At 51.0% G+C, this 27,694-nt stretch overlaps 1 protein-coding gene across 1 annotated transcript in view; it reads left to right on the top strand.

Moving 5' to 3' along the window:
• The window catches only part of ADAMTS2 (ADAM metallopeptidase with thrombospondin type 1 motif 2), a 244,553-nt gene that overhangs the window by 123,906 nt on the left and 92,953 nt on the right, over nucleotides 1-27,694 (top strand). Inside the window, exon 4 of the mRNA XM_043585562.1 lies at nucleotides 20,196-20,398. Within this exon, the coding sequence (XP_043441497.1) occupies nucleotides 20,196-20,398 (203 nt within the window). The remainder of the gene's footprint in view (nucleotides 1-20,195; nucleotides 20,399-27,694) is intronic.

The raw sequence follows: 27,694 nt of genomic DNA on the forward strand, positions 1-27,694 counted from the left end.
CCTGCCGTCCAGACTTTGAGTCTCAGCACTCAGCTTGGAAGGGGTATGAGGATTTCTGGTTGGATGGTCATAGCTGGTGAGCAAGGTGACAGGTGTGAAGGCACCGCCCTCAGGGTGCTCCTGCAGGTGTTTAGGATCAGACTGGCAGGGTAGTGATGGGTGGGGTCCTGCTGATGCCAAGGGCAGGGCCGGCAGACCCAGACACGTCTGGTGGGTACTCCAGCTGTGGGCACATTTGCTGCTCTGGGAAGCATTGGACAGATGCATGCAAGACAGTGGCTGCGCTGGGTTGAGACCCGGGTCCTGTGGCAGGGACTCCTCCCATCTCACACCCGGCCTGGCCTCACACTGAAGGGGGTGGAGGGAGCCCCAGCCCATCCTACTGGTGGCCTTGGGCTGTGGCAAGGCAGCCTCCCTCTGGCCTCCCTGGCTAGAGAGGACAAGACAGCTGGCTGGTGCCCAGACAAGATTCTGGGGAATGGGCAGGAATCAGTAATGATGCTCCTAACTTTCTGTTTACCTGTTTGCAGTTGCTTTGATGTCCTTCCCCTTATGCACCCCTGAAGGCAAACCCCATGGCTTATTTACATTAACCTCAGACACCCAGGACCCCCAGACCATCCTCTAGCCTAGCCCTCTCTCTCTGTGCCCCAGACATATCATACCTGAGTGCCTACCAGACGTCTGTCTTTGGGGTCCCCACAGGAGCATCAGGCCCAACCTGCCCTAAGTAGCCTCCCTTCCTCCATGTGACACCTCCTGAGGTCCCCCCTGAAGCAAAAGGCTTCCCAGGGTGACAGAGCACCCAGCTCAGCCACCTACTTCCTGCATCGCTGCAGTGATGGTGACGCTGCCTCTCAGCCCTCTGTGTGCCTTCTACCCTACCGCCCCTTTGTGCTGCCCCATCCCACCTCCTCCCAGAAGCTGGGGCTGTTCTGGAGAACAAACTGAGCCACATCTCTCATTATGTTTTCAGGATGAGGATCTTCCACACCGTGTGGGCTCCAGTGGCCTCTGCCCCTGACCTCACCTCTCCTTGGCCCTCTGTGCCACACCCTGCTTGAGGCTCCCTCACTTGTTCTATCAACTTATGCCCCTGATTCACACATTTTTATTTTGACAATCTGACACAGGATTTCTTTTATTAAAACATGAAAGTGGGGGGTGCCTAGGTAGCTCAGTTGGTTAAGCATCCAACTTTGGCACAGGTCATGATCTTGCAGTTCATGGGTTCAAGCCCTGCATTGGGCTTTGTGCTGACAGCTCACAGCCTGGAGCCTGCTTCAGATTCCCCCCCTCTCTATGCCCCTCCCCCACTTGCACTCTGTCTCTCTCTCTCAGAAATGAATAAACATTAAAACATTTTTTAAAAAATAAAAGGGAATCTTTTCATATCTTTAAAAGCTACTTGATTTTCTTCTTTGAGAACTATCCACTTATACCATTGCCCGTTTTCCTTTTGGATTTCTGGGCTGTTTCTTGTTGATTTGAAGGAGCACTTTACATGTGAAGGACGTTGGTCCTCTGTGTGAAGTGCACAAGATTTGGGGTCAGCCCTCGGCTGTACGTGGGACTAGGCCAAGACCCCCAAGATAGAGGAGGAGCCTGGGATAAACCGAGTGTTTGCTGCTGTGTGGATGACCAGTGAGCATTCATCTGGTCTACATGTGAGGATCCCACGATAAATCCTATCCACCAGCAGCTGGCTCTAAGAATAAAGGCACACAAATGAACAGTGGGTACGAGCTGCGGCTGAGGAAATTTCAGCTACTGCAGCAACTGCAGGCAGGCGGCTTGCTCTGGTTTGTCAGAACCTGATGTCCCACAGGCTCCCCACGCAGGTAAGAGGACAGTGCCTAGGGAATGAGCATGCTAAGCATGGAGCCAAGGTCATAGACTGACCTGGGAAACCACCTTTGACTGGTGTCACTGAGCTGCACGTGACTTACGTTTTAGAAAATTGCTTTCTGTGGTGTGTGGGTGGTTCACTCGGTTAAGCATCTGACTTTGACTCAGGTCATGATCTCACAGTTCGTGAGTTTGAGCCCTGCTTCAGATGAGCACAAGCCACATGTCCGGTGAGGTCGAGCCCCACCTCAGGTGAGCTGAGCCCCTCTCTGGATGAGCATGAGCCCCGTTTCTTTGTCCGTCCCTCTCTCCCTGCTCCTTGCTCACTTGCGCCCTCTCTCTCTCAAAATAAATGGATAAAATAAAATTGCTTTTGGGTATCTAAAGATCAGAGACTTCACATGCACATCCAGATTCTGGACTTCTTGACAGAGATAAGTCCCAGCACCATGGACCTATACCCTCCTAAGCAGTGCTGCCCACCTAGACTCTCAACCATGCCCAGAGCCTCCCCATGGCCCCTTGTCTCTGGCCGAGGCCACATTCCCACATGGCTTTTTCTTACGGAAGTGAAATATCTCTCAGTTAAGGTGGAAAAATGAAAGATAAGCCAGGGGGGCCCCACATTTCAAGGAAAAATGGGAGAACATATTTCTTTCTGGAACTGCAGACCATTTCCCTATGTTTAATAGTAAACAAGGTCAAAGAGAAAAAGGGGAGGATATCGTGAAACACACCTAGCCTAGCCACCTGTGGGCGCTGAGTCTGTGCACTTGGCACCGTGGAGGCCCTAGTGAGGGTTGCTTTGGTATGATGTTGGGCCGGTGCTCTGGGCCGGGGGCGTGTGGTCAGGTGGTGCCTGCAAGCCGTAGGGATGTGCTGGGAGCCATGGCAACAGCCCTCTCAGGAGGAGAGGGAGAGGTCAGTAGCAACAGCACCCACTGCCCAGCCAGACCTCCCTGCTGCCTTCATGCTCCGCCCCTGGAACAATGGCCAGGAAAACAGCAGCCACACCTTCCTGAGTGTCTGCCCACAATTGCTCCTGCCAAGAAAATATTCTCCGTGGCTGCTTCCATGCCTGCAGCCTCTCCCTGCCTTCCCAGCCTCAGTTTGCTCACAAGTAGCATAAGGATAACAGTTGCTTTCCACTTACCAACAGGTGGTTTGGGCCCCAGTTTATTGATGTTTTTGTCAAGCCCCATGTGGGTGTCTAGGGATCTGGAGAGGAGCCAAAGGCAGCCTCGGTCTTCCAGGAATTGATGGGAGAAGGTGTGAGTTTGTGAACATGAATGTGTGAGTGTGAGCCTGGGTTTAAGTGTGCATGTGTGTATGCAAGTTTGAGTGTGTGTGTGTGTGTGTGTGTGTGTGTGTGTGTGTGTGTTCAGGAGCAAGTGAGAGCAAGTCAGCATGTTTGTGATGGTGACATTGCGCAGATTGCTATAGTGGGGATCATGCTGCATGGGGCCTTAGAGGTAGTCAATACTGAAATACTTCATGGAAGGAAGGAAAGAAGGAAAGGAGGGAAGGAGGGAAGGAAGGAAGGACGGACGGAAGGAAGGAAAGGGAAGGAAGAAGGAAGGGAAGGAAGAAAGAAGGGAAGGAAGAAGGAAGGGAAGGAGGAAGAGAGGGAAGAAGGAAGGAAGGGAGGGAGGGAAGGAGGAAGGAAGGAAGGAAGGAAGGAAGGAAGGAAGGAAGGAAAACGTAAGGTTTGGGCAGCAGGAAAGGAACTATTAACTCGGTCTGCTGGAGGGGGCAGGTGGTCAGGTCTTTTCCTCCCAAACGGAAGGAAATTTGGGGCTGGACTTTGGAGGAGCAGGACTTGGCAGGCAGACAGTGGTAGCCAGGCTGGGTGCCCCATGGAGGGGGTTCCTGCCCCAGGAGAGTGTGCAGGGGCCTCAGCTGTGGGAGAAGCCAGCAGGCAAGGCAGGCAGGTGAACTGGGACCGGATCACGCAAGGGTCTTAGTGTCTGACTCAGTAGTGCAGGAGATGGAAGCAGTGAGCCCCATCTGCACTAGTCCTGGGGTGGCTAGTGCCCTGTGCAGTCCTCAACATGCACAACAGTGATGGCGGCCCCAGCATTCTTGCTGGGCTAGGCAGGAGCTCCATGGTTCACGAGCTGGCATGTCAAGTGGCTCATCCACTCTGCCTCTCAGAGCACACCCAGCTGAGTCACATCTGCTTTTAAACCAGGAAAGGAAACCCCAGGCCTTTTAAAGTAGAACACGGTGATTTTTGTAGTGTCTGCCTGCCTAGCCACCTGGTCTGTCCTCTGGAGCCCTTGGGGTGTCCGGGATGGCCAGGGGCCTGGCGAGCTGGCTCTGTGCCATCCTTTCTGCAGGAAGGGCGGCCCTCGGGTGGCCATGGGATCCGGGCTTGGAGGGCACCCCGTGCCCCCAGGTTGTTAGGAAAGGCCCGTGTGAGGCTGTGTCATGGATTAAATTCACAGCGTTCAGCACTTGCTCCGATTTCTCATTTCCTTCCTTCTCTAAATGGGGCTGATCGAATTAAGCCCTGTCAACACTGTGGGCTGACAGGAGGCTGGTGCTGTGTGGGGAACATGGCGAAAGTGCCTCGGGGGCTGCTGTGGGATCCTGGCAGGTCCGCATCTCTGAGGAGCAGGGGAGCCCCTTCCCTCCTCGGTGCCTGTAGGCTGTAGCTTTTCAAGGCAGGAAGGATCACACGAGAGGGACATGTGGGGCCCACCAGAGCTAATCAGTATCCCCCCAGGACACCAGCCCGCCAGGCTTCTGAACCCACCAACCTCACACAAGAAAACAAACAGGACGCGACCCCATCATCTGTGGGACTGGATGATGTGCCTGGGACCCTCGGCAGGGTTAAACAGGGGCCTCTTATACCTTCACCCCAGTCTGCACCTTGGGTCCAAAAGGTGCAGGCTCATGGCAGACTCCTGTGATTCCTACCCTAGGAAGACAGAGAAAGACCAGAATAACAGAAAAGAAGACAGGATCTGCCTGACATTCCCTGGGAGAGAGGGCAGAGGGCTGGAGGCACTCAGGTTCCCAGACCCAGCAGGACTCAGCAGAAGACTCAGGAAGAGGAGTCACTGCTATGTGGAACTCTTCTTGGGCTGACCCAAGGTATCCACCCTGCCAATGTCCCCTGCCCCCTCTGTGGACTGTGGGTCAAGAGACCGTTCCCTCAGGGTACCCCCTCCTCCACATCAGTAGAGAGGGGTGAGGACAGTCCCTCATCACTCACTTCTGCTCCTTCAGCAGGCTCTGGACAGGGACAGATGTGAGGAGCACTGGTCAGTGGGCCATCTCTCCTGTCAGAAATCCTGCCCCTTAGACTTGCCTGGTGTGGGATCTTTGGACTCTTTCTGCCCATTTCCCTTTCTCCTCCACTTCCAGGTCTTAAAGGGGAAGGGCCCTGTGCAAGCACACCTCCCTCCCAGGGCATGAGTCTGTGTGAATGTGCAAGGTACCCCCAGCCCCTGCCGTTGTGCAGGGCACTGGTGTGCACAGGGGCCCTGAAAATGGACTTTCGATGTCTCCCTCCACCATCCAGCACACACTGCCATGTAGAGCATCTCAAGTTCCAGCTTATAGTGACACCAGTAATACAAGGCTCGAGGGCCACGAGGTGCTCAGTGGGGTGAAACCCCGGCTTCTCCAGGTCCTTGTTAGAGCCTCACACCTCAGGGCTGAAAGCAGACAGGGTGAGACAGAGTGTGGGTCTCTGCACTGCAGGGTTGTGGTGGGATGAGGTCCCCTGACACTTTGAGCAGCCTGTGGTGTACTGGCCCCAATGCAGCTGGCTCCGAGTGGCCCCAGCTGAGGCCCGTGCAGGGGGCTGAGTTGGATTCTGGAATCAGACACCTTCCCTGCTGCCCCCTGCCCCTGTAAGGCCATGGGCTGGAGTGTGAGCCTCACTCCATCCGCATTAGAGAGAGTCCATTCCTGACCCATGGAGCTGCTGTGAAGAATAAACAGGGATGTCCATAGAGCCCCGATGCCCAATGTGGCTGATGCCATCTTCATTGTCAACTGTAGGGCCTTTTCCTGTCCCACCGCTGACGAGGGTGTCTGCATTCTCTCTCCTAAGAAGGTGGCTTGGTGGTGCAGCTATTCGTGCATCTTGATCATGGCCTGGTGGGAAAGGGCCTCAGGTGGGGGCTGGGGAGCATCCCATACCTCCTGCAAGCATGCTGGCACTGAGCCCCTCCTAAAGCCCTGGGACCCCTCCCTGCATCGTGTCACCCACTCTTCATGACATGGGGCTCAGTATAGGAATCTGAAGTTGGCAGCTGGAGAGAAATGCCTTGGAACCTGGATTTGGAGAAACTGAAGACCAGTGAGGAGCTGGTTCCTGGGGAGGTGTGAGCTAGGGCTGTGCTTGAGGGGGGTGGGGACAGGTGCAGGCAGCCCTAGGGTGAGGAGAGAGCTGGCTTTGTGGGTTGGGGAGAAGCAGGCCCTCCTCCTGGCTTGGGCCTGTGTGCACGCAGGGGCCATAGCCTTAGGTAGGGAGTGCTGCTTCATCCCAGAATTCTGAGTGGGGTGTCTGAGGGCCTTCCCGGCAGTGACGCCCAGGCGGCTGCCTGATGTCCAAATCCAAATTCAGGACTCAGGAGTGTGAAGGAGGCTGGCGATGGGATTTCCCTGCCTGTCATGCACTTGTATAAGCTGTACATGGGGGATGGGAGAGAAGCCACCAGGCGCGTGGCCCCTAACATTGGCCATCAGCCCCCCACTTGTCAACTTCCCACTTCCCCCACATTTAAAACGAAATCCCAGGGAATCCTCCCTTCTGTCGGGACCTGTGGGTGTCTGTGTTTTGTTCTGAAGTTCACAGTAAATATTTTCATTGAGCGATCTGCCAGTCTCTCCATTGTATCCTGCCATCTGGCCGCCGTGTGCTGGGGAGCGGCAGTGAGGAGGTAACTCGGGGCTAGCTCCCCTTGCTTCAGCTGACTGCCCACAGAGAGGATGTTGGTGCCCTGGAGACTATAGCTGGTCTCTGGGACCTGCCCTGAGTTGGCTGTGGACAGGAACTCACCAGAGCAGGATGCTTTCAGCTCCTGGACCCTGGGGACCTGATTGCTGCATCCTTGGAGGTGGATGGGCTTCAAGAGCCAGGAGGAGGGTAGTGTGGGGGAAGCCGGCAAGTGTGGAGGAGCCTAGGCTGTTTGGCTGGTGTGAGCATACAGAGCTGGGAACGGGGCGTTTGGTGCCCTCTGCATGAAGGCTGCAAATGGCAGGTGACTCGTGCTGGGGCCGGGGAGTGTTTGTAGCAGGAGAGCCAGACTGGTGTTCTTGCTTTGGTCTAGTGCTGCTGTAGGGAGCCTGGGAGGGGCTCAGAGCTCCTGATCACTCAGCATGGCCCTGCTGGTCTGGGCCCAGCCTCAGTGGCCTCAAAACCTCTGCTGGGGCCACTGTGACATCAGGCAGGTCCCTCACTTCCCAAGGACATGTATCTGTGTGAGTGAACCAGAGCTTGGCCCCTTTCTCTTGACCACATACCTTAAATCCACTGTGGACTTTCTCTGTCCCCACTGAGCTTCCTCCAAAAGTAGGAGGTAGAACAGAGTGGCACCATCTGATGCTAATAGAGGGATATGGCTACAAAATCAAACGACGGTGTCTAGCTTACTTAGGACAGTGCATGTCTCAGGAGCGTGAAGGAGGCTGGCGATGGGATTTCCCTGTGTGTGTGGGGGCGGGGATGGTGCCTTTTAGGATTCTTCTGGCTACAAGAGACAGAAATCCAAATGAATTGACTCAGAGCTGGCTTCAGGCACGGCTGGTATCACCTGTTCTCTTCATTTCTCAGCTCTGCTTCTTGCGGGAGGAGAAGGTACCCAACAGCCCCTGGCTCACATTTTACCTGCTGAGCAATCACAGCAGACAGCAGAGATGGTATCTCCCTGTATGCCCCAGCAGATGCTTGGCATCAGGGTTCATTGGCTTGCCTGGGCCATGTGGGTGCTCCTGGGGTAGGGGCTCCATGGCTTTGGCTCCCCCTGAGCTATGTGGTCCAGGAGTGGCAAGGGTGGTTCATCAAAGGAAAATCAAGGAGCAGTACCTGAAGAAGAAAGAAGCAGGTGGCCATGTGATACAACTCCGGGTAGGTCTGTAATCTCCAGTGGGGCAGGTGGGTGCTGGGCAGGCCAAGATATTCCCTGTGCACCACCGAGGAGCATCTGTCACCCTGTACCCTAGGAGGGCATGCTCTGGGGATGGTCCCAGACAGAGAAGCTACGGGAAATTTCTTTTCCCTTCTCCAGAGTTCCCATCCCTGACCTGAAGCTCTGGAAAGGTAAGAGGGCCTGGGACTCGAGGCAATTTATGGACCTTCCAGCTCTTGTGTCTGAAAGTCCTTACAGCTGTTACAGATGCAGCCCTGATGAACAAGCATAGAGGGGCTGGCCCAGCCCCAGGCCCCCCACCCCGCACCTCCCCTCTACCTCGAGTCGTAAAAACACGACATCAGATGAGCTGTGGCTGCCGGCATTGCAAAAATTAATTCCGATTTGGTCATAAAGTTATAACGGGCTGGGATGAAATAATCCTAATGAGCTTCTTTTAATAAAGCTCACCAGTGGGGCCCCGTGCTGATGGCCCCCTTGGGGCTGAGCCTGCTTTCTGCTTCCCAGAGCCTCCAAAGAGCCTGCCTGCTTCCAAACAGGGCTTTCGCTGTGTCCTGATTATGCTTCTCCATAAACATATTTTATCTTAATGATCATCTTTAGGGGAATTTGCAGTCACGGAGGGCTTGTCTCAACATTGTTAACAAATGGAGGGGATGACTTTCTTGCAGATGACCTCCCCCGGGGTGGGAGTTTCAGTGTGCTCCTTGAGACCCCAGGCTGCTGGTGCCTAGGACTCTGGTCCACTCATGGTGGGGTCTGGTGGTGTTTGCAGCAGGAAGGCTGGGCTGGTGCTCTGTTCTTGACCTGGCTCTGTATGTGTCACTCTCCCCTTATTGGGAGCACTGCCTGTTACCCTGCTCTACAGGAAGGTTGTAGGGATTTCAGCTTCAGGGACTCCTGAGCACTGGGGAAGGGAGACCAGTTGGTTCTCATCCACATGCTTGAAAGCTGGGCAGCAGCAGGGCCTCCAGGGAGCACGCCCAGCCACCCAGGTGCTTGCCCAGCAGAGGCTGGGGCAGTTCTGGGGGCGGGGACAGGGGAACCTGGAAAGCACACTGGCCTTGGAGTCCAGGGCCTACCCAGCACAGAGACCATTAAGCTGAATTTTCTTCTAGCAGTTTTGTGATTTCAGTTTCATCGTCCCGGGCCACCAGTCCACCGGGAGTTTGCTTTTGTTTACCATCCGAGGTCAGGGTTTGATCTTTTCCTCCATCTATAACCAGTTGTCCCAGCGTCATTAAAAAGAGAAACCACTTCTCTCCAAAACCAGCTTGCTCCCCTCTCCTCTTCCCCTGCAGTGAGCGACCATTCTCAGGTGCTCAAAGGGTATCCTTTGGTCAGTGTATTATTTTTTTAGTTTTTTTTAAAGTTTATTTATTTGTATTATTTTTTAAAATGTTTATTTACTTTTGAGATAGAGAGACAGAGCGTGAGCAGGGGAGGGGCAGAGAGAGAGGGAGACACAGGATCCAAAGCAGGCTCCAGGCTCTGAACTGTCAGCCCAGAGCCCAATATGGGGCTCAGACTCACAAACCGTGAGATCATTACCTGAGCTAAAGTTGGATGCTGAACCTACTGAACCACCCAAGTGCCCTTTAAGTTTATTTATTTATTTTGAGAGAGAGAGAGAGAGAGAGAGAGAGAGAAAGAGAGCACAAGCGGGGGAGGGGCAGAGAGAGAGAGGGAGAGAGAGAATCCCAAGCAGGCTCTGAGCTATGGGTGTGGTGCCGATGTGGGGCTCAAACCCATGAACTGTGAGATCATGACCTGAGCCGAAATCAAGACTCAGAGGCTTAACCAAGCCACCCAAACGGGCCCCAGTCAGTGTCTATTTTTGCAAAATCAGTGTTGCTCCTTGCTTGGGTCTGTATGTGTCTAACTGGCATAAATGGTGCTGTGTTGTACAGCCCGCCATGTCTCACTTTCTGCACTCAGCCATGTTTCTGAGATCCATCTGTCCTGTATGTTGATGTCAAACCTCTAACATCCGTGTAGCACTGTGTGGGGTGCACCTGCCTCATTTTGCCCCTCCTCCTACCCTCTGATGACAGCCACATTGTCTCCAACTCCCAGAAACCTGTCCAAGCAATGCTGCTGTGAACAGCTCTCAATTGCTTCCTTAAGGACCTGTGTGAGCATGCCTGTCTGCACACCTTGTCCAGGGCAGTGAAAAATAGCCCACAGGGGAAGGGTCGCTATATCCTGTCTTTACGCAGTGGACCCAAAAGTGACATTACTGGCCACCTGGTGCTCTTACACATAATTGACTGAATGGTGCCAGGTTGCCAGAATGTCCACACCTGCTTCATGTTCACCATTTACCAAACCCCTGCTTTCAAATTGCTACCCTGTCATTTACTAATTTCATTTACTGTTTTATTATTTGATGAGCTATTTACAGCTTACATATAAATGAATATCAGAAATGATATTAAATTAATATTAAAACTGGAAGGCAAGCACACACGAGCTCTGCAACGAGAGAGCAGCACTGCCCCCGCTGGACAGAGGCTCCAGGAGAGGGTGAGGAGAGCACTCTCCGGGTCGTGGGCTGACTTCCCCTTTGCTGGGAGCTGACAAGGCCCCTTCTGGGGAAGTGGCAAGCAAGGTCACAAGGGAGTCTGGGGAAACACAGGGCTCTCCACAGCCAGGCGCCAGGCAAGGCTGAGGTGTGCACCAGGCACCAGACAGAAGTATGGTCAGAGGGAATGGCCTGCCCTGTACTTTCCACTTCCGAGCCTGCCATGGCCCTCTGGCTCTCAGGGAAAAGCTGAGAACTTCCAGGAGTGATACATGTGTCCTCAGAAGAGCACGAGGAGAGAGACCCTCAGCAGCACATGAATGAGAATCTGGGCCAAGCTCTCCTGGGTGTTCTGTCTTTGGGTTAAGAGGATGGTCCAGTGGAAATGTGGGGGGGGCCTGTGTCTTAGCGATGACCGTCTGTCTCTCGCGTCACATGGAGGCAAGACTGCTCAGCTGCCCTCCACATCTGGTGCAGAACGGCTGTCCCGGGATCACTTTTTACCATCCTCCAAGGGATTCCCTCTTCACTTTTTTTATTGGGTCTCCTGCTCCCCCCATCTCCAGTCTTCCATTTTCTTGATTGCCCCTCTTGTTTTGAAGAAATGTGACTTTCAGTAGCTTCTTGAGAAGAGGTGCTGGGCAGATAAAACTTTAGAGAGCTGACACGCCTGGATATGTCTTTATTTCACTTTCATACTTGCTGGAGAATTTGTTTGGGTATAGACTTTTAGTTAGGAAGTAATCTTTCTTCGGACTTTGAAAGCTTTGCTCCATTGTTGTCCTGCTTTGAGTTCAGGGAAGACTAAAGTCATTCTGATTCCAATCCTTTGTTCCCTCTTATGTATCTGCTTCCCCCAGTGCCCTCCTATGCCCTGTGAAAGTCTGTAGAATTTTCTCTGTGTTCTGAAATACCATGGTGATGTGCCATGGAGCAGTTCTGTTTTCATCTGTGTTTTGAGTACTAGCTGGGCCCTTTCAATCTGGCAAACACCTTCCCATTGTGAGGAATTTTCTTGAATTATTTCATTAATTCTTTTCCTGTCTATTTTCCCTTTCCTCTCTTTATGAAGTTTCTATTGTATGGATGATACATCTCCAGTCTGGTCTTCTAATTTTCTTAACTTCCCCCTCCTGATTGTTCAAGTCTCTTTGTTTCATTGTTTTACTTGCTGGGGGATTTCTCAACTTTATCTCCCTAGTCTTTCCACTGAGTTTGTCATTTCTGCTGAAATGGTTTTAATTTCAAAGGACCCTTTTTATTGTTCTCATCCTGTCCTTGTTCTCATACTATCCTTGTATATCTTCTCCTAGCTCTCAGAGGTTATTGATGATGGGCTGTCCCCACCTTCCTGTATCGTCTCTTTTTCCCCCACTTTCCTGTTGTTTGGTTGTCTGCCTCTTCTTGGTCTCCATCTGCCATGTCTGGAGTTTCCCCGGGAGAGCCAGTGATCCCTGGCTAGCTATTCGTGTGTAACGTTGGGCAACAAAAGAAATGACTAGGAGCTTGAAACATGTAGGCAGGGGGAACTGTGGACAGTGATACTACCTTTTGGTCTTTGGTTGATCAGATTCTGTAGAGAAGACCCCTCCCAGTCTCCATCCTGAGGGGTAAAGGCCTGACCTCCAGAATACTGGGGTGAATTGTGGAAGGGAGTTAGTGCCTCAGCATTGATTTAGTCCTCCTGGTTTTAGTTTGGTGCCTATGCTCTCAAATATACCTGGTGCCTGCAGCCCACAGACCCTTTTCCACCTTTCTGAGAGGGAATGAGCCTCCAGACCAATACCAGTGTTAGTTGTCAGGGCTGTCACAAGGGTACAGTATATGGGCAGGGCATTTGGCACTAGCCACCAACTGGTCCTGCTTATTTCAATCCTGTCTTCACTCCCACTCCCAGAAGTGCTTGGTGCCTTTGGTGGATTTTATGATGTAGACTAGAAGAGTCTCTTGGTTTTTCTCATTGCCAGCTTGGGATTCAACTTTCTCTGATATAGTAAGTCCATTACTATGAGACCATCTGCTTTCCAGCCTCCAACAGTTCTGTTAGTTTTTCCTCTGCTGCTCTCTGTGTCCTTGTAGCCTTGTGATTTAAAAAAAAATCACTTTACTAAAGTTGTAATGGGATTCCAGGAAGGAGCTAAATTGGTTGTATATGTTCAATCTATTATTTTACCCAGAAACCCCTCATATGTTTGGATCTGTTTTTGGACTTTGTATTCTGTACCATTGATCTGTCTTTCATGACAGCGATGTCCCTATGTACTAATATTTTGTAATACTAAACATTAGCATATTAAACATATAAAGAACAGAAACATATCTTGTAATATGTTCTGTTAATTTGAAAGGTAAGTACCCCTGAGGGACCCCTGGGTGGCTCAGTCAGTTAAGCAACTGACTGGCTCAGGTCATGATCTCACGGTTCATGGGTTCAACCCGTGTCGGGCTCTGTGCTGATGGCTCAGAGCCTGGATTCTGCTTCAGATTCTGTGTCTCCCTCTCTCTGCCCCTCCCCTGTTGGTGCTCTGTCTGTCTGTCTGTCTGTCTCTCAAAAATGAATAAACATTAAAAAATTTTTTTTAAAAATGTAAGTACCCTCCATTATTATTATTTTTCAATAGTTTCAAGAATTTTCTGGCTTTTTTTCTCTTCTAACCTTGCAGTTATATCTTATTTTGTTGGGTTTTAATAATTCTTTGATGGAGATTGTGTTAAATTTGTAGATGGATTTGGAGGAGAATCAACTTGCCATCCAGGATAGCATTGTTGTGTCTCCATTTATTGAGGTCTTCCTTTGTATTTGGGGGGAGTTTCAGACTATATTTGACTACTCATTGTGTGGTCTTTATACATTCATTCCTTTTTATTCCTAGATATTTCGTAGGCTTTGTTGCTGTATTTGAGAAGCCCTTTTGCCCATTCTCTTTCTTAGCTAGAAAGAAAGGCACTGGCCTTTGTGTACATATTTTACATCAGATGAGAAGTATCTATTCCTTGTAGGCTTGGTAAAACTGTCCTATAAAACCCTCTAGGTTTTTCTTTGACTAGTTTTTCAGTTTTTCCTAAGGTTTATTCAGGTTTCCTAAACTGAGCCAGTGATTAGACTTTATATCCAATGTCTAGTGTAGGCTTATTGAAACTGTATCTTTAATTTCTGGTGTTTGGGGTTTGAGGGCATTTCCTCTTCTTGCTTTCTTTGATTTTCTCTCTGTGGTGGTGGCTATGGACATGACTTTTGAGTTTTCTTGCTGTCCTAATACATAGTCAGATTTGGAACGTGTTCCACGTGTGCTTGAAAGGGGCACATTTTCTGGTTGTTTGGGCTTCAGCTAGGTTGTCTCAGTAATGCAGATCCTCAACAGCCCTACCTCATGTTAGACTAATCCGTCTATTGTTTTCTGGAATAAATGTATAAAAATGCACATAAAACTGCAATTTGTCTATTTTTCCTTGGATCAGGTTGAAGCTTTGTTAGGTTTCATATCTTTTATATCTTCTCAATGAATTGCTGATCAGTTTGTCCCGTTAATGCCTTGGGTTATATTTCATCTCATAAATACTGTTTTACTTTGCTTTTTTTGGTTGTTGTTGGCAATCACATGGTCCCTCTATTGTTGTGACATTCTTCTGAAGGCCCCTGGGTCATTTTATCTTAGCTGTGTCTTGGGTAAGCAGTGCATAGCTGGATTTTGTGCCAGCTCACTTTTGCTCCTGCTCCCCCAACCCAGCCCTGCTCCACCTGCCTCTTCTCCCAGCCCCACTGCTGGCCCCAAGCACCCTCCCATTGCCTCTCTGCCCTGACTCCTTTCCTTCCCAGCCCTGCTGTGAATTGTAGGGCACCCAGGAAAGCGAGGCACCCAGGACCCATGGCTCCTGTCTTCCAGGGGGCCTCTCTCTGAGGCAGGGGAGGCCCTTAGGGCCCAGCAGATTCACAGATGAGATTGGAACCACAAATGGTGGTGTGTTTTATGAAAGAAGAAGACAAGATGCTGTCAGGGAGACGTTGGGGGAGGGGAGAGCCTATTTTAATCAGGATGAAATAAGCCTAGTCCCCCTGAGGAGGTGACATTTCAGTTGACATGTGAAGGATGAGAAGGAGCAGGTCCAGTGAGAAATGAGGGGACAATCATTCCATGGATAGAGGACAACAGTCTTCTCTTGTCACTGAGAAGGGTCTTCTCAAGGCTCCGTGCACCCCATCCCCCGTAGATGTGCAGCCAGCTCTGTGGGGCAGGCAGATGGGGACCAAACGTGTCCCTGAGGCCAGTGCTGGAGGGCCGTGGACCCCCTTCCCTGTGGGCCTTTTGGAGGACCCTTGCTGGGCTTGATGGGGAGCGCCAACTCTGAGCTGGAGTAGCAGCAGCAGAGAGGGCATCCCAGGTGAAGAGGTCAGCGTGGCAAAGTCCTCCCTGTGGGATTTGCAAACCCCCAGGACAGCAAACACACAGGCTCCCTTGAACCTACAGAACCAGCATCTACCACACGATGCTTCTGAGCCCTTTGCAGACTCAGGACCCAGGGTCTCTCTTCTCCAGGTTAAACGTTTTTGTTTCTGCCAATTTCAGTTTCCCCAACTCATCCCTCAGTGCTGGCAAAGTATGGGGACCGCTCCGGGGCGTGTTAACAACATTGGATCCCATGGCCCCTGGCTGGGCCCCAGCTCCTCCTGGGCTGAGTGGCTTGTCTAAGTCACTTAATCTTTCTGCTCCTGGGATTCCTTGATGCTAAACTGGGGACAGTAATGAGGACAGTGGGGAGCCTCCTCCTTGCAGTGGGGATCAGATAGCTGCTGGGGTGGCAGAGCTTTGTCCCTGTCCCCACCCCCAAATGCAGGGCTTGGTGCAGGCAGCACCCTGTGCTCCACGGGCTGTGGGTGAGCTTGGCCTCTGCGACCCACTGATTCCCCTGGAGGGCGGGTGCTTTGGCATTCCCTGGATGCAATTCAGTTTCCCCTTCTCCCGTCCTGTCCCTGATTCTCTGAGGCATCCTGCCTGATCCCTTCTGGAGACTCTAAAACTGGGGACAGCTCTTGGAAGCTTCTTGCCTCGTCATCCTTTGCCTGAGACATGAGCAAACAAAGCCCTAGCTGCCATGCAGAAGAAGGGTCCCCCCCAGCACAGGGAATGCCAGGAACCCAAATCCCTGTTGTTAGGCACTAGAAAGATAGGGTCCTGCCACAGATGCCTCCAGTCAGGGGAGCCTTGGCCTGCAGGGATCCTGGCTTCTTCTGTCTACCGTAGAGCAGCCACCCGTGGGGACCAGCAACTTCTCATGGGGAAAGGCTGTGTACAGAGGGCAACAGGAGCCAAGAGCAGGGGATGGGCAGCTCTGACAGCTTGTTATCCTGGCCTGGGATCTCAAGTCATCATGACACCACCAACCCAGGGTGTGGTGTCTGGGCCCTGGTGCCCCTGTGGCTGAAGGTGGGGCTGAGAGCCCAGCTCCCCTGCAGCACCACCTGTCTACAAAGAGTCTTCCAGAATAATTCTCACTTGTCCCTAAAGCCTCTCGTCTGCTGCCTCCTCCAGACAGGAGCAGGAACTCCCTCCACGTCACAGTGGTGCAGAGCAGATGCTGGAGGCGGGATAGGGACTCTGAAAGCAGCTCAGACTCAAGCGAGGCAACCTGCCATCTGGTCCCGCCCGGCCACTCGGCCCTGTGCGTATGTCTCCTCTTCGGGGCTGACAAACAGGCCCCTGTGGTGTGCATCCCATCACTGTCCCCATCTCACAGATGGAAAGACTGATGGGACTCCCCCTGCACCTGCTGGCACAAACCTGCCACCTGGCCACGGGACAGACACCAAGCAGGGAAAGCAGAGGTGAGGGAGGTAAAGGAGATGAAGGAGAAACAGAGAGGGGAGGGCTCTGACAGAACAGAGGACTAAGTCAGGCCAGGGCCAAGTGACTGCTTGCATTTCTGTCCCTCCCGGGGTCCTCATGTCCCCCTGTGCACCCTGATGCACACACGCACACATGGCAGGTGCTGGCCAGGGGCCCCTACAGGGGTGGAGACAGGGATGGGGAGGGCGGGCCTGCACGCAGTGCCCGTGCAGAGCTGATCATCCTGCTGGGCTGTCTGGGGATGATTCAGGGCCATCCTCGCCGCTCCCAGAGGAGACACCAGCTACTTAAGTCTGACAGGGGATTTGAGGAATTGCTACTCTATTTTTACACATTTATTTCTTTGCATTTCCAACAAGCAGGGACAGCTCACCTTCAGAACCACCTTGGGAAGCAGAAAAATGGTAATTTCCATTAAAAAAAAAAAACCTCTTCCCTGGGGAAGAGGCTAGATGTTACCCTCTGCCCCTGTCAAGCCCAGGGTCACTGATGGGTGGTCCCTAGGTGAAACCAGCCATAGAGGTGCTTATTAGGGCCACATGACATTTTAAAAATAACTCATTGGGTTGACAGTATTTCAGAGTTGGGAGATTTTTGTTAAAATCTAGAAGAGCCATCTTCTCTTGAGGAATTAGGACAGGGGGGTCACAGGTTGGGGGCAGGTGATGGGCAGGTAACACTGGGCTGTGGATCGACAGCCATGCCTGGAGGTGGGACACATGGGGCCCATGTCCCCAGGCCACCTGACCTGCTGCTGTCGCTGCCCTTCTGGCTCCCGAAGGCATCAGAGTGTGCCCCTGATCCCGGGAGTTGTCATGCAGTGACCCCTCCTAATGTTCCCAGTGGGTGGGAGGGTTGAAGGGGCTGCCTCTCAGCCAGAGCTGGCTGGGACACATCTTGTAGCCAGATCTGCCAGGCAAGCACAGTTTTTAGCGAAATTTATGTTTCAGGTCCATGAAAAACAGCAACCTTTTCTAAAGACACAACAGAAATGCCAATTTCACCTCAAGCATAATTATTACTGTTATAGTTATTACTTGGATCATGAGTATTTGGGGGATGACTTGGACGTTCTAGAATCCCTTCCCCCAAGCCCCAAGCCCTGTAGGGATGCCCCAAAACCAAAGGTCAAAGTGCCGATGGGGAGAAGCAGGTGACATCCCTGCCTCTGGAAGCCTCAGCCCTGCTCAGACCTGGCAAGACCTACGGGAACACATCCCCAAGATCAGCAGGGTCTGCCAAGTCCCTAGGCCTAGGGCCACATGAGCACTGATAGGACCCAGAGGCCAGGCTGAAATCTCTTCCACTGTCAATCTTTGATGTCTCCTCAGTTTCCCTACAATGGGCTCTATCCTGAAGCCCGGGCCGTGCAGAGACCCCATCCTGGTTTCAGCAGGCCTGTTGCTCAAGCCAAGTCCCACTGTAGGGATTTGTGGCCCCCTGAGGGACGAGTGGCAGGCTCCTGTCTGATCCTGGGTCAACTGCCTAGTAATCCCCCGACACTAACACTGGTCTTCCTGACCTGTCCCTGTGCACCGGGTTGCTTACCTGGCCTAAAGGCCTTTGCTCCTCCTGGTCCCTCAGGGTTGGAGGTGGGCTCCTGGCCACTCTCCCTTCCTCCCTTTGGAGCTCCTGCATGCTTACAGCCCATGTATGAAGGCACAGTGACACAGAGCTCACCCAGCCCTTTGTTCCATCCGTCATTACTGGCTCAGACCAGGATAACAAGCTGTCAGAGCTGCCCATCCCCTGCTCTTGGCTCCTGTTGCCCTCTGTACACAGCCTTTCCCCATGAGAAGTTGCTGGTCCCCACGGGTGGCTGCTCTACGGTAGACAGAAGAAGCCAGGATCCCTGCAGGCCAAGGCTCCCCTGACTGGAGGCATCTGTGGCAGGACCCTATCTTTCTAGTGCCTAACAACAGGGATTTGGGTTCCTGGCATTCCCTGTGCTGGGGGGGACCCTTCTTCTGCATGGCAGCTAGGGCTTTGTTTGCTCATGTCTCAGGCAAAGGATGACGAGGCAAGAAGCTTCCAAGAGCTGTCCCCAGTTTTAGAGTCTCCAGAAGGGATCAGGCAGGATGCCTCAGAGAATCAGGGACAGGACGGGAGAAGGGGAAACTGAATTGCATCCAGGGAATGCCAAAGCACCCGCCCTCCAGGGGAATCAGTGGGTCGCAGAGGCCAAGCTCACCCACAGCCCGTGGAGCACAGGGTGCTGCCTGCACCAAGCCCTGCATTTGGGGGTGGGGACAGGGACAAAGCTCTGCCACCCCAGCAGCCATCTGATCCCCACTGCAAGGAGGAGGCTCCCCACTGTCCTCATTACTGTCCCCAGTTTAGCATCAAGGAATCCCAGGAGCAGAAAGATTAAGTGACTTAGACAAGCCACTCAGCCCAGGAGGAGCTGGGGCCCAGCCAGGGGCCATGGGATCCAATGTTGTTAACACGCCCCGGAGCGGTCCCCATACTTTGCCAGCACTGAGGGATGAGTTGGGGAAACTGAAATTGGCAGAAACAAAAACGTTTAACCTGGAGAAGAGAGACCCTGGGTCCTGAGTCTGCAAAGGGCTCAGAAGCATCGTGTGGTAGATGCTGGTTCTGTAGGTTCAAGGGCGCCTGTGTGTTTGCTGTCCTGGGGGTTTGCAAATCCCACAGGGAGGACTTTGCCACGCTGACCTCTTCACCTGGGATGCCCTCTCTGCTGCTGCTACTCCAGCTCAGAGTTGGCGCTCCCCATCAAGCCCAGCAAGGGTCCTCCAAAAGGCCCACAGGGAAGGGGGTCCACGGCCCTCCAGCACTGGCCTCAGGGACACGTTTGGTCCCCATCTGCCTGCCCCACAGAGCTGGCTGCACATCTACGGGGGATGGGGTGCACGGAGCCTTGAGAAGACCCTTCTCAGTGACAAGAGAAGACTGTTGTCCTCTATCCATGGAATGATTGTCCCCTCATTTCTCACTGGACCTGCTCCTTCTCATCCTTCACGTGTCAACTGAAATGTCACCTCCTCAGGGGAACTAAGCCTGAACTCTAGTCCAGGGTGGGCTCCAGGCCTGGTGGGAAAGGAGAAGAGAACCAGAGCAGATGCCACAGCTGTGCTGACAGGGAGATGCCATTTTGGGCTCCTGGGCCTGACAGAGCTCCAGGCCCTTGGGACCCTCAGCTGAGGCCCCTTGGACCCTCTCTCCCACCCCAGGCAGACTGTGGAGTCCTTATCCCTGCACAATTCAGTCAGGCAACCACCCATCTCCTCAGCCTGTGACAAGGAGTAGACACAATTTACCGGAGAGAGAGAGGGGAGAGGAATGCCCATGGGTGGTCTTGACCCTTCACAGGTGTGAGTGGGCCTTGCCCAGAGATGAGGGGCCTTGCTTCAGTGGAGGCAAGTTCTGGAAGAGGAGCTGCCTAAGGAGATGCTGTGGGACACACACCACCAGGGCTGGCCCTTCGTCTCCCTGGTTTTAACGTGGTGGCCACACTGGGGAAACCAGCCTTTGGGCACCTGGGCGGCCCTTCTTGTGTATTCAAGTGTGTGAATGGATGGAAAGAGCTGGCTGTGGTCATGCACACTCCTAGCTGGGCAGCTCAGCTTCTTGGCCACTCCATTCACTGCTGGGTTCCAGGCCTGGCGTCTGTGATGGCCAAGGAGTTGGTTTGCATGCTGCTGGGTCTAAGCCCACTTGACACTCACTCTGCCCTCTCTGAATCTCTGTCTGTTCCTCTGTAAAATGGGGACAGTTCAGGTGCTGTGAATTTTCAACAAGGTGATGGCCAGGCTGGTGCCGAGTGGTATCCAGGTGGGGTTTTGCCTTATTTCAATGTACCTGGCAAGCCTGGGCTGCTACTGCAGATTGTGTCCTCTGTCCTTTCAGGGCCTCCCCCGGGCAGCCTGGATAACCTCAGCCGTGCCCTGGGTGTCCTGGAGGAGCGTGTCAATGGCTCGAGGCGCAGAGTGAGAAGGCACGCTGCAGATGGTGACTACAACATCGAGGTTCTGCTGGGTGTGGATGACTCTGTGGTCCAGTTCCATGGGAAGGAGCATGTGCAGAAGTACCTGCTCACGCTCATGAACATCGTAAGTGGCAGTCGGTGGTGGGGTGGAGCAGTGGGGCTGCTGGAAAGGTCACCATATCAGCCTGTGGGCAAGACCTCCCAGGACCCCAGTGCAGAGGTAAGTCAGGGGCAAGATGATTTGAACGAGCCAATTGCTGGGCAGAGAGACCCCTGCCCATCTGTCCACCTTCCTCTCCACCTGCCTTACGTGAGTCATCGACCCTCTGGAACTCAGCCCTTTCATCCCCAAAGTGGGGCCAAAGTCAGGTTTACAGAGCATATTTTATTTTAATTAATTAATTAATTAATTAATTTTGGAGAGAGAGACAGAGCATGAGTGGGGGAAGGGCAGAGAGAGAGGGAGACACAGAATCCAAAGCAGGCTCCAGGCCCTGAGCTCTGAGCTGTCAGCACAGAGCCCGATGTGGGGCTTGAACTCATGAACTATGAGATTATGACCTGAGCCAAAGTAGGACGCTTAACAGACTGAGCCACCCAGGTACCCCAGGCATATTTTATTTTGAAGACTGTTGTCATGTTTAACCTCATCTCATTTTTGAAAAGTGCCTTTGATGTAGTAATAATAATTATGATAATAATAATAATAATAACAAGGAAACAACCACGATGGCTACGATCATTGAGCTCTTACTGAGTGACTATGTGCCAGGCCCCTGTAGGCATGCATTATCTTAGGCAATCCTCACACTAATTCTGCAAGACTAGTAGATATAAAATCTTGCCTGCCTTGAACATATGTGTGCTTCCCCAAGAATTACACTGCCTTCCAACCCGGCTGAAAGTCCTGCTGAAGGAAAACTCTCTGTTTTCCATACTCACACCAGCTCTTCTGACACCATATGTGTGGGTTTTCCATAACAAGTGCTCCCGACACTACCCAGAGTTAGCACGGACCCCACGGGGTAAGGGCTCAGTCCCACAAGACTGGCCTCACTTCGGATGCCACTCACAAGTCCTGGGTTGTCACCTGTACAACCTAGTCAGAAGACCCAACCAGCCGTAAATCAAGGGTTCCCATGACTCCCTCCTCGGGTTCAACTGTTTGCTTGGTTCGGTTCACAGAACTCAGGAAAACCCTACTTACTGTCACTGGTGTATTATAAAGGATGCAACTCAGGAAGAGTCAAATGGAAGAGATGCATGGGGCAAGGTAGGTGGGAAGGGTTGACAGCTTCTCTGCCCTCTCCGGGCACACCACCCTCCCAGCACCTCAGTGTGTTCACCAACCTGGAAGCTCTCAACTCCATGGTTTACAATTTTCCTGGCAGTGTTATTGGCCATGGTGATTCTGTCGTCTTTCTCCCTAGGAGCCTGGGGCGGAAGTGGGGGGGCAGTGCTAAAAGTTCCAACCTTCTGATCACCCAGTTGGTTCCTCTGGCAACTGGCTTTCCCCATCCTGAAGCCATCTAGGTCCCACCAAGAGTCACCTCAGAAGCATAAACTCAGGTACCCTTGAAAGGGGCTTATTATGAATAATAAACTTCTCCTGTCACCCCTGTTACTTGGAAATTATAGGGTTTAGGAGGTCTGTGTCAAGAACTGGGGGGAAGAGACCAGTAGATATTTATTATTATGTCACACTTGGGTTAGTTAACTCCTAGCCCCACCATTAACCTGGTGTGAAGGGTCCCTCTGTCACACATACCTGGTGCCGCATGAGCCAGTAGGAGGAAGTCTAGAATTTTTCTCCGTTTTGCCAGTTAACTTCAGTTTATTCATTTCCACCTTCATGATCTGACTGTATCCCAACTTTGGGTAATAGGATGGTTTGGTTAGTTTCTTGAAAAGCCTGAGGAATACAAAAATTCCTAAATTGAAATGTATTTTATCATAGCCAAAGAAGTGTTTTATGACATAAATTGGAGGAGCTGAGGAACAGTAGTTAGGTCGCGTCTTTTTTCCCTGTGGCACCCAGCAAGCATTTATTGGACACATGCTTGTCCCAGGGCATGGCAGACAGCCTGGGGCTCAGAGACAAGGGGTGGGGGGATGTCTGCCCTTCTAATCTGAGCTCTGCCTCCCAGTGTAGTCAGGGAGATGAGGCACCCTGTTTGAGTGTGTGTTGCCCTGACAATTAAGACCCTATAAGGCACTGTGTCCTCATTTAGGGCTGTGCACACCCAGGACAGAGTCCCTGGGGGCTGATGGAAGTCATGCCCCTTTGGTGGTCTTGGGGAGGAGGGAGATGGAGAAATCATGAATAAGTGAGAAAGGATGACCTTCCAGGGCAACGCTGTCCAACAGAAATTTCTGCAGTGCTGAGAATGCTCAAAATTCTGCCCTGCCCAATATGGCAGCCACTAGCCAACCCTTGAGCACTTAAAATGTGGCTGACATGATGGGAGAACTGAATTTTTACCTTATTTGATATTCAGTGGAGTTTTAAATTTTTAACTTAAAAATATTTTTTAAAAGTTTACTTATTTATTTTGAGAGAGACAGAGAGAGCACAAGCAGGAGAGGGGCAGAGAGAGAGGGAGAGACAGAATCTCAAGTAGGTTTCACATTGTCAGTGCAGTGGGTCTTGAACCCATGAAACCATGAGATCATGACCTGAGCTGAAATCAAGAGTTGGACGCTTAACTGACTGAGTCACCCCCAGGGGCCCTAAAAATTTTTTTAATTGTGGTAAAATACATATAAAGTTTACCACCTTCACAATTTTATTTTTATTTTATTTTTTCTAATTTTTTAACGTTTATTTATTTCTGAGAGACAAAGACAGAGCATGAGCGGGGGAGGGGCAGAGAGAGAGGGAGACACAGAATCCGAAGCAGGCTCCAGGCTCTGAGCTGTCAGCACAGACCCTGATGTGGGGCTCAAACTCACCAACCGTGAGATCATGACCTCAGCTAAAATCAGTCACTTAACTGACTGAGCCACCCAGATGCCCCCTACATTCACTATTTTAAAAGTGTATAGTTCATTGGGGCGGTTAAGCATCTGACTTAGGCTCAGGTCATAATCTCATGGTTTGTGGGTTGGAGCCCTTCGTCGGGCTCTGTGCTGACAGCTCAGAGCCTGGAGCCTGCTTCAGATTCTGTGTCTCGCTCTCTCTCTGTGCTCCTCTCGTACTCACACTCACTCTCTTGCCTTCTCTCTCTCTCTCTCAAAAATAAATAAACATTTAAAGAAATAAAGTGTGCAGTCCTGGGACATTAACTATGTTCATACCACTGTTCAACCATCCCTAACATCCATCCATCAGAACTCTCTCATCTTGTCCCCATTAAACACTAACTCCCTACTCTCCCCTCCCCTGGCCCCTGGAAATCACCCTTCTACTTTCTGTCCCTGTGGTTCTGACTAATTTAGTTACCTCATATAAGAGGAGTCATATGGTATTTATCTTTTTGTGACTGGCTTATTTCACTTAGCATAACGCCTGCAAGGTTCATCCATGTTGTGGCGTGTGCCAGAATGTCCTTTTTAAGGCTGAATACAATCCCCTTGTGTGCATCCATTGCCTTGTGTTTATTCGTTCATCTGTCGATGAGCACTTGAGTTGCTTCCGCTTCTTGGTTATTGTGAATAATGCTGCTGTGCATGTGGGTGTACAAATATCTCTTCATGTCCCTGCTTTTCAGTCTTTTGGAGTATATACCCAGAAGTGGAATTTCAGGATTATATGATAGTTCTATTTTTTTTTAACATTTACTTATTTTATTTTTGAGACAGAGACAGAGACAGAGAGAGTGCTCAGGTGAGCAGGGTGGGGAGGGGCAGAGAGAGAGGGAGACCCAGAATCCGAAGCAGGCTCCAGGCTCCATGCTGTCAGTACAGACCCTGATGCGGGGCTCAAACTCACCAACCGTGAGATCATAACCTAAGCCGAAGTCAGACGCTTAGCTGACTGAGCCACCCAGACGCCCCTAAGGTAGCTCTATTTTGTATTTTTTGAGGAACCTCCATACTGTTTTCCGCAGCAGCGCACCATTTTACATTCCTTCCCAGCAGTGCCCGAGGGTTCCAGTCTCTCTGCATCCTCACCAACACTTGTTATTTTTGATAGTAGCCATCCAGTGGGTAATTTAATTCATTCGTAATTCATTGACATTTGGATTTAGATCACCATTGTGGCGAGTGGCCACCCTATTGGACAGTGGCCCTGAGACCCGAGGGTGCTGGCTCACCTGGAGCTGTAGCTGGAGCCCCAACTGGCCCTAGAAGGCCTGGCCAGGGCAGATCTCCCTCTCCCTATGAGTACACAGCTGGTTATGGGGCTTCCCAGCCCTGGAGCCAAACCAGCAACGTGGAGGACAGATGTGGCGGCAGCTGGCCCGGACTGCACTCCAAGTGAGGCATTTGGTCAGCTGTGAGGACAGCCACAGCCAGGGCGGAAACACTTCCAGTGTCTGAGGCATAGGGGCCCCACCCTGGACAGACACAGCCTGTCCCCTGAGGAAGACCATAAAGACCCTGGGAGGGGGGTCTGGTGGGGGTTCTGATGGCGGGGACCCAGAGAATGAAGGCTCTGAGGAGGAGCAGGGGCCGAGGTGGATGGGAGGCGGGTATGGCTGGACCCTGGCAGCTCTAAGCTGGGCTGTTTTCTATCATTCAGGGTGATACTGCTGCACAGATCCCTTTGGGGCCTCTTTGCAGCAGAGTCTGGGCTGGGATGTGGGTCCTGGTGTGACATATACATTTCAGGTTCTTCAGATATCCATGTGCTCTCTTCTTCCCTCCCAATTACCAGCCTCCCTTGTACCTAATTTGGAGCTGTGTGGCTAGTTTTCTCTAATGGTCTGTGTAGAAGGAAGTGATGTATCACCTCTTGGCCAAGGCGATTAAGAGCCAGTGTGTCCCTTCCTTCTGTTTCTTTCCCTAACACAGTGACCCTAGAAGCCATATACCCCAGTAAGTGCAGGTACAGAACGAAGCAGGACCACCCAACCTCTGCTGGCCTGTGATGTGTATAAAGAAACACATGCCAGCTTTATTGTGTTAGCTACTGATGTGGTGGAGACTTTGTTATGCAGCAGAGCTCATCCTGGGCTGACTGATACATCTGGCACTTGATCATTCTGTCAACAACTTCCTGTATGTCAGGCAAGGGGTATAGCTGTGAGCACAACAAGACACAACCATATCTTGCATTCTGGTGGGGAGCACAGACAATATTCAAGTGAAAATCAAAAGAGGTAATTTCAGATAAGGACAATGAAAGAAATAAAATAGTGAAGTGGAGAAAGGAGAAGGGTTGGGAACTGTGGGCCACTTTATACAGGTGGTCAGGAAGGACATGCACAGAAAGTAACACTGCAGCTAAGACTCGAATGATATTGGATGACTGTGGGAAGAGGCAGGATGGAGTGTTCAGAGAGAATGGGTGGTGCAAAGGCCCTGAGGCAAGAATGAGGTCAGCACATTTGAAGGTGTGAGAAAGGGCTGGTGTGTGGGGAACAAGGGGCCCAGTTAGGAAGGGAAGTTGCAGATGAACAAGGCCAGTCACTGGATGTTGAGAAGGACTTGGATGTAACCTGAAGGGCAGTGGGAAATCTCCAGAGGTGCCACTTCCTTCCTGCATTTACGGGCAAAGACATTTTATTCGTGGGGAAGTGGAAATTAATCAATCCATCCCTCTCTCTATCCAAGACTCTCTAGAGGGTGAAAAGGGTTGTAAATGTTTGCTGAACATCACAAGAGTCACCTCAGTGCAGAAAAGATCCTACGGCATTCAGACCTCTGACCCCCACCAACGCACTCCAGCACCTCCTGCCAGGTCCAGTTTCCTTCCTTTCCTCCCTAAATCTAGAAACTAACGTTCCTTGTTTAATAAAAGATACTCTATTTGGGGGCGCCTGGGTGGCTCAGTCGGTTGGGCATCTGACTTTGGTTCAGGTCATGATCTCACTGTTCATGGGTTCGAGCCCCACGTTGGGCTCTATGCTGACAGCTCGGAATCTGGAGCCTGCTTCAGATTCTGTGTCTCCCTCTTTCTCTGCCTCTCTCTCTCTCTCTCTCTCTCTCACTCTCTCTCTCAAAAATAAATAAATTTTTTAAAAAATACTGTATTTAACAGAGACAATAAATTATTTATGATGGAAAATGAGAATATAAATCCGGCAGGAATGTGAATGTCTTCCACCTACCAATTATTGCCTATTACCTCATTTTAATGGTGGCATCACATTGCATCACATAGCATGCCTTTTATGTAACCGATTATTGATATGACATAGTCCCATAACAAAATTTATTTCCCTATTAGATGTCAGACTGGATACTAGCTGTAATGAACACCCTTACAGCTAAATCTGTCACTCATCCATTACTGTTTCCTTAAACTGAGTCCCTAAAAGTGTAGTGCCTGGTCAACAGGTATGGGCATTTTAAAGTTTTCTGTGACAGAATGTTCTCTGTTAGGGTTTCACCTATTAATGCTCCACTGAGCAAATGCCTGTCTCCCCTCCTCCTCCTACCACTGAGTCCTTTTTAGCTATGGTAATTTGAAAGCAATGCTGAGATATACTTTTTGTCTTTAAGTTGTATTTATTCGATGGTAATGAAGTTGCATCTATAAAAATATATATGTAATTTAAAACAGCAATCATCTTACATGTTTAGTATTGGCCTATTCATGTTATTTATTCTATGGGGACATTAGTTTCTATCTTGTTAATTTGAAGAACATTTATATTTGAATAGGTTCACTTTTTGTCTGTCATGTGGGTGGAAAATATTCCCTGTAATTCTGTTTTTTGCCCTTTGTTTTGTTTTGGGGAAGTTTGCTATGGTTTACATTTTTGTGTGTAGTGGTGTCCTGAGATCTTTCTCTCCCTGGGTTTTCCCTTGGGTGCCATGTTTGGCACTTCACACCCTCCCCCAGAAGTTAATCTTCTAGAGCTTTGCTCTGGTCACCCTGGCAGACTCCTGTGGCTTCTTGTCAGCAGACCGTTTCCCAAACTCGTGGCCCTAGACTAACCACCTGGCCATTCTTGCTGAGTTCAGCCACATCAGAGACCCAGAATGTCTCTGATTACCAAACTCCTGGGGCCCAGAGCAGAATGAAGGTGTGGCTCTCTTGTTTGGAGATCAGGAAAAAGTGCCCTTAAAGGTACATATAAAGGCTTTTTCCTTTTTCCTGTGATCTCTGTCTCTCAAATTGTCAAGATTTAAAAATCATCTACTGATTGTCACTGTAAACAATGAAAAATTAGAATTTTAAAGTATTATCATGAATTTTACCAGTTACCTTTATATTGTAAAAAGCTTATATTGTAAAAAGCTTTGTTTTTTAAATGTTTATTTCTTTATTTTGACAGAGAGAGAGAGAGAGAGAGAGAGAGAGAGAGAG

This window comes from Prionailurus bengalensis, chromosome A1 (genome assembly GCF_016509475.1).
Source record: "Prionailurus bengalensis isolate Pbe53 chromosome A1, Fcat_Pben_1.1_paternal_pri, whole genome shotgun sequence".
Lineage (NCBI taxonomy): Eukaryota > Metazoa > Chordata > Mammalia > Carnivora > Felidae > Prionailurus > Prionailurus bengalensis.